Genomic DNA, 12,832 nt, shown 5'->3' on the forward strand with positions numbered 1-12,832 from the left:
AGCTAAAAATAGCTGAAGAAATAAAATTAAATATCTTAAGCTAATATTTTGAATTTCCTGACAAAAATACTAAATTCAAATAACAATTAAAGTTGTTTGAATATTTGAATACAATAAATTGTTTAAAATTTAGGTTCTAAATTAATTAATTAAATTTTATTTCTCAAAACAGAGGAAAAAGAATTGAATGATCTTCAGATAATATTTAAAAAAAATATGACTATAAAATTGATGTATGGTTAATAAAAGTAGAGATGCATGGTTGATTTCAATTAATATAAAATATTTATGGTAAAATTTTATAATTCAAGTATTTATTATTTTTGTTAATTTAATAAATTATCATAAAAATTTTAATAATAAAACCATTAAAAAGTTGTCATTTTCTCTATAAAAATATTTTTTTTTGAAACCTTTAAATAATATATTTTATAAATTGTATTTTTGGCTGTTTGGATTTAATTATAAGTTAATATTATTTGAAGTAATAATCAATAAAACAAAAAGGGTTGATAGATAGATATATAGTTGAGAGACAAATAAATTGATAGATAGAGAGGTTAACTTTTTTGAATTTGAATATCATTTAAAAAATTGTGATGATTCTAAATCAAATTAAAATATGTGAGTTTGCGCACATTAGAACGGTAAAAATATTTGAATGATAATTAAATTCAAATTAAAATGGAAAGATAATTAGTTCGTTTCCAAAATGTGTAATATTTAATGATTTGCAGGTAAAATCAATCAAATAAATTTAGGGCAAACAAATCCTTGATATCTATCTATCTATGTATACAATTTAACATTTATTATTAAGAATAATTGAATGCATTTTATTAAAATCAATCAAAAATCAAATGATTTAATTAGATAATGAATGAGTGTATTTATTGTATTATATTTGGGGTTGAAGAAAAAATTAACAAAAATTTGAATAAAATAAAAATTCCTTATACTTAAAACAGAATATATTAAGAAACAAATTATCAAACATTTATATATTTAAGTCATTCAATACATACAAGAAATTCAAAAAGAAAGAATAGCTGCATTAACATTATTATTAGCTAAAATATAAATTAAATTGGCAGCATAATAGCATTAAAGGAAAAAAAAACTCATTTTAAACTATTTTAAGAGAAATCATTCTAATTAGAAGCTCAATATCTTAGATTGATATCTAAAAAACCTTTATTGAATTAGCACATAACATACATTATTATAAAAAGAAATGCTTTAACAAGAAAAATCAGCTGGCAATTTGAATGCTAGTATAAACAGCAATAACCTAATGCATGGAGGTACTCCAAGTACAATACTTCCTGTCAAATCTAAAGTAGTGAGATCTTTTACAAGCAGTGGAAATTAGAGCTTGGAATAGATCATGAAAAGAGCTAATGAAATCATTAAAAAATCAAAAAATAGCACTGGTTAGGGCGGACGTCCTGATATTACTGACATCCTCCATCCTCTAACAGACTCGTTTGTGACTCTGACTACAGCCGATTCTTTAGTAAAACTTTTTTTTTGTTTAAGCAGGTCTCAAATCATGATAAAACCACTTAAATTTCTCCATAAAAAAACTTATCAATATGACTTTCAGCTTTTTGCATAAAACAAACTGGAAATAGAGTGTTTTTATTTGATGACTCATAAACCTAAATTTCATAAAATAAATAAATAAATTAAAATCAAATCTTCTTTTAAAAAATACAGTAAAAGAATAGCCAGAGCACAAATAGGGAAGGATGTAAAGTATCGCCATTTGTAACAGTATCTTCTCCAGAAAATACAGAATCTAAAAAATCTAATCCACACTCCAGCGATAAATCAAGCAAAGCAAAGTCTAAAATTTCCTCTGGAAGCGCAGGATAGGAAGACAGCACTAATTTATCTGCTAGAGTTAATATTGCAAAGCAATTGCATAACAACTACATGTCAGAAGCAGATTATGTGTTTGAAAACTTTGACAATATTTTTAAAGTTTCATTTGTCCCTTAACCTAGCAATTAGTAGCACGGAAACCATTTTGCTTAGAAGCAGAGTGGCCCTTCTTAGCATACTTCCTTTAGCGCAAATGCTAAAGATAATGATAATTCATGTAAGATAGCTCTTGCTGAAGTATTTGAAAGAATTCGTAGGGAAGAAAAGAGCTTATAATAATAGCAAAGTAAATAACAAGGCTTCAATTAAAATTTACCATTATAATAAAACCAAGCAAATCCAATTCACCTTCGCTCTCACAGTTCAATTGTTAACACAACTGAAACTTCATATTTGATACCTAAATAAGTACAATAAACAACTTCTTCATATAATAATAAGACACAATAATTATAGTAATAACAACCATCGATATAGCAGTAGCTTTCCTCGTCATTTAACTAGTCTTCTAGCTCATAGCAAAAAAATTATTAAATTCCCTCTCAATATAAAGACACCAATTACACTTCTTCATAATCTATACCTAGCAATTAGTAAGTTTCTTCATAGTAATCTTAGATAATTAACTCAGAAATTGAAACATATTTAAAGAAGCCTCAACCTGCTAAAATTAAAACTTAAAGCGGCGCACCTCTTCACCCTCACCCTCCTCTTCCTTAATCTACAAAAATGAATATTAATGGATACAATACTAACCACTTTAATCAACAAAGGTTCCGTTATAGAAATTCACTAAAAGACAAAGAAAACATTTAAGATGCAGCAAATACTTCCATTGGATAACTAAATATGAGTAATGGATAAATAATGACAAATCCTAATAAAAATGGATCATTCTTGTGCACACCTGTAGCTGCAAACCACAATAATATTCCTATTCCTTAACAATACCAAACTATTTAATAATAGTAATAATAATAACAATAACAATAATAGCAAACTTAAAACTAACATTAACATTAACACTAGCGCTCTTCTTCTAACATTGGAGATATTAGCTAGTATTTATCTAATAACAACCATTAATAAAATAATGCTTCTAACTCTCTACAAAATTCATTTGGGTTCTATCGTCCCAGATTTGACTCAGTTAGTGGTCCAAACAATAGTAATAATAATAACAGTAACAATTTGGCAAGCGAAAGATTGAATACAATTGGCATAGAATAAAATATAAAAACTTCTGGATATGCTAGTCTAAAAGAGAGAACAAACGGTAATAACAATATTAGTTAAATAAATGATATATCTTGTGACAAATCTGCCAATTATTCATCTATGAGAGTGAACACTTCTTATAATGGCACATTGTCATAAAATTAGAACTAAAATAATAACAATATTACTAATTAAAACTCAAGAAGTGGATCGTTCCAAATGAATATCCCAAAAATGACTGTTGGTAAACATAATGCAGCTACCAGTATACTGAATAGTTTGTTAGGCAGCCAAAGGGTTTAGCAACCTTAACCCACAGGCAACAACTCAAATACCAATCAAAATAGTAATAATACAAGCATAACCTAAGTGGCTTATAATCCAGCTGCCTCTAACTCAAGTTAAGGAAACAGATCTACTTCTGTTCCAAGATCTAATTTAGGATTTTTACTTTAAAAGAAGATGATGTGATATAAAAAAAACTAATTACATTCTTCTAAGATGATATAGAGGATCTTATAATTGAATTAATTATCTGTAGTGAATAAAATTGCAGAATAATAAATAAATAAATAATTCTATATAAATAAACCTCTTGTTTTCAACAATTTGCTGATAATTGAAGACTTAATTAATATTTTCCATATAAAACCAAAAATGATAAATAAATTTTATGTAAAAATTGACAAACAAACAAATAAATATAAATATATAAATAAAAATATATAATTAATTATAAATTGAATTCAAAATATTTCTACAAAACTTAAATATGCCATTATGAATGTATGTATGTTGGTATTTACCATTTCTAATTTAAAAAATAAGAAACTTATTAATTAAATAAAGCAAGTATCATTCATCCATCCTAAATTATATAATTATCAAAAAATTATTACTTTACTAAACTTTAAATGAAAATAATTGTTACTTATTTCTAAAAATGCTTAAGTTTGCTCAATAAAAAGTATAATCTTTATGTCGTGAATTAGTTAATTATTTATATTGATTGATTGCATTCACTTCTGTTTTTATTTTTTACCTACATTTAAGAGTCATTTATTTTTATAGAGCTTTATCAATAATACTTAATTCCATTTATCAATGTCATAAATTGTTTGCTAAATCTTTATTGTAAAATTTTATTTAAGTAATACATTTATGAAATGTAATTCATGCTTTTTTTCCTCATTTTTTTATAAAAAATAATATAAAATAAATAATTTATGTTATAAATAAGAATTAAAAGTTAATTTTATCCTTTTAAATTATAAAAGTTTATCTAGCTTTTCCTTCAATTAAAAAAAATTTGTATTATAATAAAAAAAAGAAATATTTGTGTAATTTCGATTACATTAATTTTTACATTATTATTTCTCTGTTTGAGATAGCAAATACTTTGATTAGCAGTTTTTCACCCAAAAATGAATGCTGAATGATAAATCAAATAACAAATTAAGTTAGAACAATTAATTTAGTGAAAATAAGAGTATAATTAATTATTAAGGATTATTTTAATATTATTTAAAATATTACTTTAACTAATTATTTTTAATTTATTAAGTACTTGCTTACTTATTGTTACAGCAACTAAAAATATCTTACTTTTTGGTAAATATCAAAAATTCATTCTTTTTTCAGTAGTTTTATCATTTTATACACAGTCATATTTACAATTTAATTTCATAATTTATTGTTTAGAAATATTATTTAACTAAGTATGTCTCTTAATTGTGTTCAATCATGTTTTTATTATTTTTGAATTTTCTTATAATGTAAAAATATATTATTGATAATTTTTTATTTTTCATAATTTATCTAAAACTTTTAATTAGGTTATTAACCATTACATAAGTTAAAATATTTTTTATAATAATAAATATTTTTCTTCATAATTTTCTTCGATAAATAAATGAAACTAAAAAACAAATATGATTAAATAAAGTCTATTTAAAAAACAGTTAAAAGTTAGTTAGTTAGTTATTGATATTTTTATATAATGAAATTTAGAATTTATTATCAATTAATAAATAAAAATTGATATATTAGAATATTAAATAATAGAATTAACAATAAAAATACATGATTAAACTTTTCTTATTAGAAAAACTCATTCTTGAATCAATAAATTATTTATTTATTTATTTTGTATGTTTTTTAATATCTTATTAAAATTTTTTGAGGTATTATTTTATTTATAATTCTTAGGATTGTAATATGTAAAACTGACTGTTTTTGGAAATAATTTTTTTTTATAGCTAATTAATTATTTAAAAATTTTATTGTATTTCATTAATAGTGTATTTACATTAATAATATGTTTGCTATCTAATCTTATTGGCTTCTGGTTCAAAAAAATTTTAAGAAATACCAATGCTTAAATTGCAACTAAATAAATAATCTTTTTTTTATAGAAAAATTATTTTTTACTTCAAAAAAATTACATTATTAGAAATTCATAAATATTATGAAATATAAAAAAGAAGTATTTTGAATTAACTTCAATGAATAGAATCTCTCATTAATCTTGAAGCCTTTAATAAAAACAGTTATTCTGTCAACTAGTTTTAAATCTTTAGTAATGTTAATCTATTTCATGTATTTTACTGATCTTTATCTATTTTTTAGTAAAAAGGCATGAAAATTATTTTATTAAAATCTATTTATGAAGTAATTTTTAAGAGCAAATTTTAAACAATATATATTAAAACCTATTAAATAAATCTCCTTTAATTGCCTCATTTTTTATCAATAAAAAACTTAATTTTATTTCCATTTAAAAACTTAAAGAGTGTCTGCCCTAAATATTCTCCCTCTGTGAATTTGGTATTAATGTATTTGACTAAAATATTTTTTAATTTAGTTATTACATTTTTACTGTTTGCTTCTTTTATAGTTTCGAGGATCTATTAACGCATAAAAAAGATTTCTAAAATGATTAGCAAATCTTGATATATTTCTTTTTTTAATCAAAATCTAATTAAAGCTGATTAAAATTGTTGCTAATATTAATTTTATGCTGCTTATTATTAATATCAAATATAAAATATTTTTTTATTTAGTTAAACCATAATTGTTATTTATTTATTTTCCTAAAATATTTGCAAGTTCTTTTTTAATATTAATTAATTTAATTATTTTTTAAAATCTCGATCTCATAAAATCATAACATTTTATCTTTCCCATCTGGCAAATTGTAATTAAAAATAATATTGCAATCTAATCATTTTAGAGTTGAAATTTTCTACAAAAAACAAACAATTTTTTTCAAAATGTAAACAAGCACTTATTAATTTAATTTTGAAATTTATTATAACAAAAACCCAATTGCAAAATTTTGAATTTTTAAAGTAAAATCTAATTAAAATAAATAAATAATTGTTATAAAAATAATCTACAAGCTTATTCAAATCAGTTTATTTCTTTAAAAATAAATAATTTTAAATTCAAAGTTTAATTTTACTTAAGATCACTAATAAATAAATATAAGTTATAATATAGAATTTTATTGATATAATTATGATGACTGCTATTAATTAGGTTTACTCTTTAATTTTCTAATTATGCTTATTGCCTGTATAAAATTATAATTTTATAAATAATTGTAATTTCAATGAAATTGATGATTATATATTTATTTATTTGTAAGGGAATTATAATTCCCCACACAAAAAAGTTGATGAAACTTTTAGTTAAATAATAATAATTTATGTTGAGTTAGGGATAATAATTTATCTTAAAAATAGATTAACAAAAATGATAATATGATAATATAAAACTACTAAAATGTTTTAATATATTTATTTAATAAAAAAATTCTAATTTCAAAAAAATAAATTTTATATGTTTTGACATAAAATTAACAAATTAAAACAAAGAAAAGCATTTACTTACTGCTCTAAATTTTTAATCAAAAAAGATTCTAATTTATAATTAATTTCCATCTAATTAAATGTAATCTCAATCTTATTTGTTTGTTTTTTTTTTTTTTTTGAGAAATCACTGTCAAAAAGTTTTGTTTCCCCTCCAAAGATTCACAAAAGTTAATTTCTAACATAATTTAATTAATTAAATCTAATTTCAATCACAGCTATATAATTTTTTAGACAAGAGTAGCAGAGAGTGACTTTTTTCCACAAAAAACTAGCAAAGTTAATTTAATTACTAAATAAAATCAAAGGTTTGATTGATTCTAACTTATTTTTCTTAAACAGTGATAAAGATTATTAATTAATTAGCATTTAATTAGATTTAATTTCAATCTTACTTTACTTTTTTTTTTAGCAAACATTATCAAAAAGTGGTTTTTCTCCACAAAAAATAAATAAATTGCTAGATAAAATCAAACACAAACTTCTAATAAAAAAGTTAATTTTTTTTCGTTAACATAAATATACCTTATTTCAATTATTGTTATTTATGCTTTTCTTAAAAACCAAATTAGTATTTTTTGTTTTAATTACACAGAAAGCTATTATTTTCCACATGATACTGAGATAAAAAGGTTGATTTGTAAAATGTTACAGTACACACTAATTTGATATATATTTAGAAAATGAACTATAATTCATGCTTTTTATAAATAAAAGCAAATTATTATCTTTTGTAAAAATAACACAAGAAAACTATTACTTTCTACTTAATGGTGATATAAAAAGATTGATTTATAAAATTTTTGTTTGAGTAAACACTTTGAATTTAAAAACATAAGGTTATTTAATTAATCAGCTATTAAGCTCATACTTTTTATGAGTAAAAGTAAAATAAAATGCATTTTATAGTAGTATAATTAATAAAAATAAATGTTTATTACTTACTAAGTGAGTTTTATTTTGGAAATATTAAATGAAAAATAAAAAAAATTTTATATATCGAAATTGAATTTGATTAAAATTAATATTTTTTTACTTTTTTAGCTTTGGTTTGAATCATTAAATATAGAAGAAATAGTTAATTAAAATTCGTTCTACTAAATGTGTCTTTTTATATTTAGGGATAGATTGAATATTTGCCACTCAAAAACAACAAATTATAATTAAAAAGTTAAGTCTTAATTAGCATTAAACATAAAGAATCTTAGGTATTTACACATTTATCAATGTTTTAAAATCGAGATTACATTAGGCAAAATTTTTATAAATAAGTAATAAAAAATATTTTAGATAAAAAAAGATCAATTTTAACTATTGAATAAATTTGATTTAAAGAAGATTTGTTTTTATTATGATTTTGATTGCTTTTGTGATTAAATCCTATTTAGAAGAAAAATAAAAATATATTATTGTGTAAAGTAAAGGTTTATAAAGATAATCACCTTCACACAACACCAACTAAGATAATCATAAAATTTATTATCTTTTCAAAAAATAAACAAACAAATTATTTTTCTTAATAGTTACAATTTTTATTTTTATAAAATGTCATGAATCTAGTTGTTTCTTTTTAAATTGAAGAATTATGAAAAGGGTTAAAAAATAATAATTAAATGAATTATTATCCTCCTCGGTCGGTGAACTTACAAAATGCAAATAAATTGAACCTTAAAATATTATTTTTAGCATTAATCTTCATTTGAAATATTTTTTAGAGACCCTAAATGCTATCTGTAGAGAATCTTATGATTCAATTAACAAAATAAGATAAGATTTTAAAGAAAACTAAATTTTTATTCTAATCTATTTTATGATAAAGAAGCCTTTATTTTCTTAAAATAATTAAAAAAATTTATAAATTCTTTTAAATGCGTTAAATTCAATAAAATTAAATGAGTCTTATGTTTTTTCAATTAGTGGATTAATACATTTATCAAAATAGAATATTATAATAATTGCGTTTACGCTGATGACTTACTTACAACCTATTTTTATGTTACAATTATTAATAAACACTTCTGAAAAAATCTGATAAATTTCAATTTATTTATATATTTATTCCTAAAATTATATTTACTTATAGACTTCCTATCTTGTACTCTCTGCCTGCCGATGAATTTTTTACCATTTTTATGCATTAAAACTTTTGCCCGTTTTAGCAAGTGCTGAGTTTTTAAGGGTGCCCAAATTGACAGGTGCTACCGTATTTAAATTTTGTGGTATAATACAAAAGTATTTATGGAAAATAATTATAATTTTAAAATGAAAAGAAAACACATTTTAAAGCTAATTTACTGATTGATTTACAGGCACTAAAAAAAATTAATCACTTTTTAGAAAAAATAACAAAAATATAAATTATCATATGAAAATTTTGTATTTTTTAATATTTGTCAAAATAAATAAGTCTGAATATTTATTTATTCTGTAAAATACATTTGACACAAAATATTAATTTAAAATCTTTTGGTTTTAAAAATCGACAAATAAATCCTAACTAAATTTATAAAAATTTAAATAAAAATAAATAAAAGTTTTAATAAAATAATAGCGTTAAAATGAAAAAATTCATTTCATCTATAATACTGGTAGTTGCTGTTATATACTTTACAAGTGGATAATTTACTATGCTATACAATGCAAACGTAAATGTCTCATTTGAGTAGTAAATGTAGCTATTATCTAAATAATTACATGAATATAGGTATAAAGAATCATAGCCTTTTAAGTTCTTCCCATTTCAGTATCGCTAAGATAAAGGTCTTTATTCTTCATATGTGCAATTAAATGTAATGGACGAAAATAACTCTTACATAAACCATCTTTTAAGAACTAAAGTAAAAATTGATGATAATAGCTTCTTTGTGACTAGTCTTGTTTTGCTCAATTTGATAGAATGCAATAACCTAGGTACTTATGAATTCAACTAAGATGAACTTGAAGAAAGTATTGATGCCTTACTTGAATTTAAAGATAAAAATGCTGAAGAAGGTTTACCTCAAATAGGATTTTACTAGTAAGCATAAAAGAATGGCAGATGGTCATAACTTCCTACTAATTTGATCTAGGTGTCTGATTTGACTAAACTATTCCCTTAATTCGTAAATGATTTTTTGAACTACATAGGACTAACTGTTATAAATTTCTTGCCTAAATTATCTAAAATTCTTCTCCTTCCATCTGATAGTGATGACAGTGCAATTAATTTAAGTAATATATATAATCAAACATTTTTTTAACTTTTAATTAATTACTTCCATTAATATAAAAAGTTCTTGGTATGTCTTTGATGAACTCACCAAATGTAAGATAATCCATTAAAGATAAATGGTCAAGCAAAAATTACAAAGTTAAAGAATATTTTGAAATTCTTAAGAAGTATTCTTATTAGCCATTTGACAAATCCAACTCCTCAAATAGTTAGATTGATCCTAGAAATTACTTTGCATTCCACTCTTATTTTGAATAGTTGAAGTAAAGAAACACTACATAATTTGGTCTGTTTAATACTTGGTTAATTAATCTAGAAGAATAAGTTGAGGGTATTGTTCAAATGCCATTTAATGTTAACATTTTAGATCTAACTGTTATTAACAACATAATCTACTCTCTAAATAACATTTTTATTAATTATAACCAAACTGAAATTGAATAGATTTTCGATGATAAACTGTAAATGTTATACCTTAATTCTACTAACTTCCTTGCTAGTCAGATTGAATCTGGAGTGCTCAATACTCATATAGACATCTCAAATCCATACTACCCTTCATAATATGTTTTTTATATGCTTGCTTCGAAAAACGCATAACTCCTAAATTCTAACTTAGAAAAGCTAAATGGAATTGCTAAAGAGGTTGCCTAGACTTACAACAAGGTTCTAAAAACAAATGCAACTTAATTCATTTTGAATTCAGCAAAATTTAACTCAGAGAGAGAGTTATATTGGTAAGATTTCCTAGGTAATTACGCTAACAAAACATATGATGAGGATAATACATTTACAACTATTAGCGCACTTTCTACTTTAGTCAATATATGGACTGCTACTTAATAAGACTAAAATGGAAATTTAAGACTATAATTTGATCCTCAGACCCCTTAAAATGTTATAGATACAATCGATTTAGGAATGAAAACTGTTTCTAAGTATGGATTCTTTTCAAAAAGCAATATTAATGCTTTTTATAGTGTGACTTTAAAAACATATACATCTCAATTCTACTATCCAATGAATGTTCACAAATATTTAAATGGAACATAATTTGATCCTCATTTTGATACTTAAGACATAGTATAAAACGTAGCTGGTGTTGATGGAATTATAGACAAAGAAGAATATGAATAAATGCTCAAATAGAAATGGTACTAGCATGAAACTCAAGAAAAATTCACAGGATTTAATGTTCCTAGATAATAATTTGCTTTTTGGAATTCAGAAGCCTTAACTATCAGCTATGGCATGAGCCTTTTGTCAAAATATAATTCTATTGATCGTTCAAATTTAACCACACCAATTTGATTTTAATTGTTATTATAAATATTTCTTTAGATTATACATCAAATGTAGAATATTTTACTTCATTTTTGTTTGTTTCAAATATATTATTTACAATATTTTTTTATATATTCAAAACAAAAATTGATAGTATTTTTTTAATACCCTCAAATAGAATTATTGTTTAAATGCAATTTATTGAAATGTAAACATAAACAAAATATATTAACTTATAGAATCAATGATTATCTTTATTAATTTATTTTTGCATTTGCATTTGCATTTTTAAGTAAATGGTGAATTTCAGCCGTAATTTAGCCTTTTAAATATATTTAACGCTTATCTAATCAAAATTTACATTTATAATTTTGTTTGTTTGATTATTGAAGGTAAACACATTTTACAATACAATTATAAAAAAGTTGATTACTAATTTATATAAAGAAATTTTACATAAGTGCTTGTATTTTTAATGTTTGTATGCATTATATTTTATTTGAAATAGAGCATTGATATTTTTTCAATTTAATCCAGTTATGACATTCACATAATATCATATATGTTTATTTCATTAAATAAAAAGGCCTTATCTTAATCTGCCCTGAAATGGAAGATAATCACCATAAATTAGGTAGATTTTGTGGTTCTATACCTATAAAAAGAGTCTCAAGAATACTTTTGTACCAAATACATATACTACTGTTAAATATTTATTTTGAGTAACCCAATAGAAGGAATAAAGCAGAAAATACTCCTGTTAAGGTATAAATTAAACTATCACTAGTTTAATTCTAAGCTGTACCTATAAAGATGGCACAGAGTAAATAAATTAAAACAAGAAAAGCAAAACCAAGCAAAATGACAATAGTGCTTTTAATAAATACTTTTTCTTCAGGTAATAATTCTAATTAATCAATCATTTAGATCTTTATCCAATTTTCTTAGTTATTTAATGGTAAAATATTATGAAAAATTCCATTCATTTCATTTTATTAAATGATAAGTGGCTAGTTATTCACCTAATAATTATCTTCTGTAGGCTATACATTTTCTGATCCTTAACTAACTTCTACAATTTGTGCTATTTCAGAATTTTAGATATTATTATCTTCATTAGTATTTGTATTTTGGTTAAAATTTTTAATTTGCATTTACTTGATTGAGCAAGGCTATTTAAGATTATTAAATTTTTTGAATATTTATTTTTTATATAATCATAATTAAATATTTTTAATGTTTTTATCTTAATCATTCATAGTATTATTTGTGTTTAAATATTACAGAACAAAAATCTAATTATTTATCAATAAAAATGTAGAGAAAAAAAAATCATAATTAATTTATAACTTTAGAAAAG

The 12,832-nt window shown here is 22.2% G+C and overlaps 3 protein-coding genes across 3 annotated transcripts; 2 read left to right on the plus strand and 1 right to left on the minus strand. All coding sequences in view use genetic code 6, as the record gives it.

Annotated features, from left to right (window-relative positions):
- Positions 1–1,234: 1,234 nt before the first annotated feature.
- Positions 1,235–3,576, plus strand: TTHERM_00927100 (hypothetical protein; the record flags this gene model as incomplete). Its single annotated transcript, XM_001031118.3, has 2 exons — positions 1,235–1,516; positions 1,720–3,576. 2 exons carry the CDS (start codon positions 1,235–1,237, stop codon positions 3,574–3,576), a joined length of 2,139 nt encoding a protein of 712 aa, XP_001031118.2.
- A 5,959-nt stretch (positions 3,577–9,535) lies between these two features.
- On the plus strand, positions 9,536–11,499 carry TTHERM_00927110 (transmembrane protein, putative; the record flags this gene model as incomplete). Its single annotated transcript, XM_001031119.2, has 2 exons — positions 9,536–10,187; positions 10,250–11,499. The coding sequence occupies 2 exons, from the start codon at positions 9,536–9,538 to the stop codon at positions 11,497–11,499; spliced, it is 1,902 nt and encodes a 633-aa protein (XP_001031119.2).
- Positions 11,500–12,092: 593 nt separating this feature from the next.
- TTHERM_00927120 (integral membrane protein) lies at positions 12,093–12,626 on the minus strand (the record flags this gene model as incomplete). The annotated part of the gene is made up of 1 exon (XM_001031120.2): positions 12,093–12,626. One exon carries the CDS (start codon positions 12,624–12,626, stop codon positions 12,093–12,095), a length of 534 nt encoding a protein of 177 aa, XP_001031120.2.
- Positions 12,627–12,832: the final 206 nt, after the last annotated feature.

This window comes from Tetrahymena thermophila (genome assembly GCF_000189635.1).
Source record: "Tetrahymena thermophila SB210 genomic scaffold scf_8254682, whole genome shotgun sequence".
Taxonomy (NCBI): domain Eukaryota; phylum Ciliophora; class Oligohymenophorea; order Hymenostomatida; family Tetrahymenidae; genus Tetrahymena; species Tetrahymena thermophila.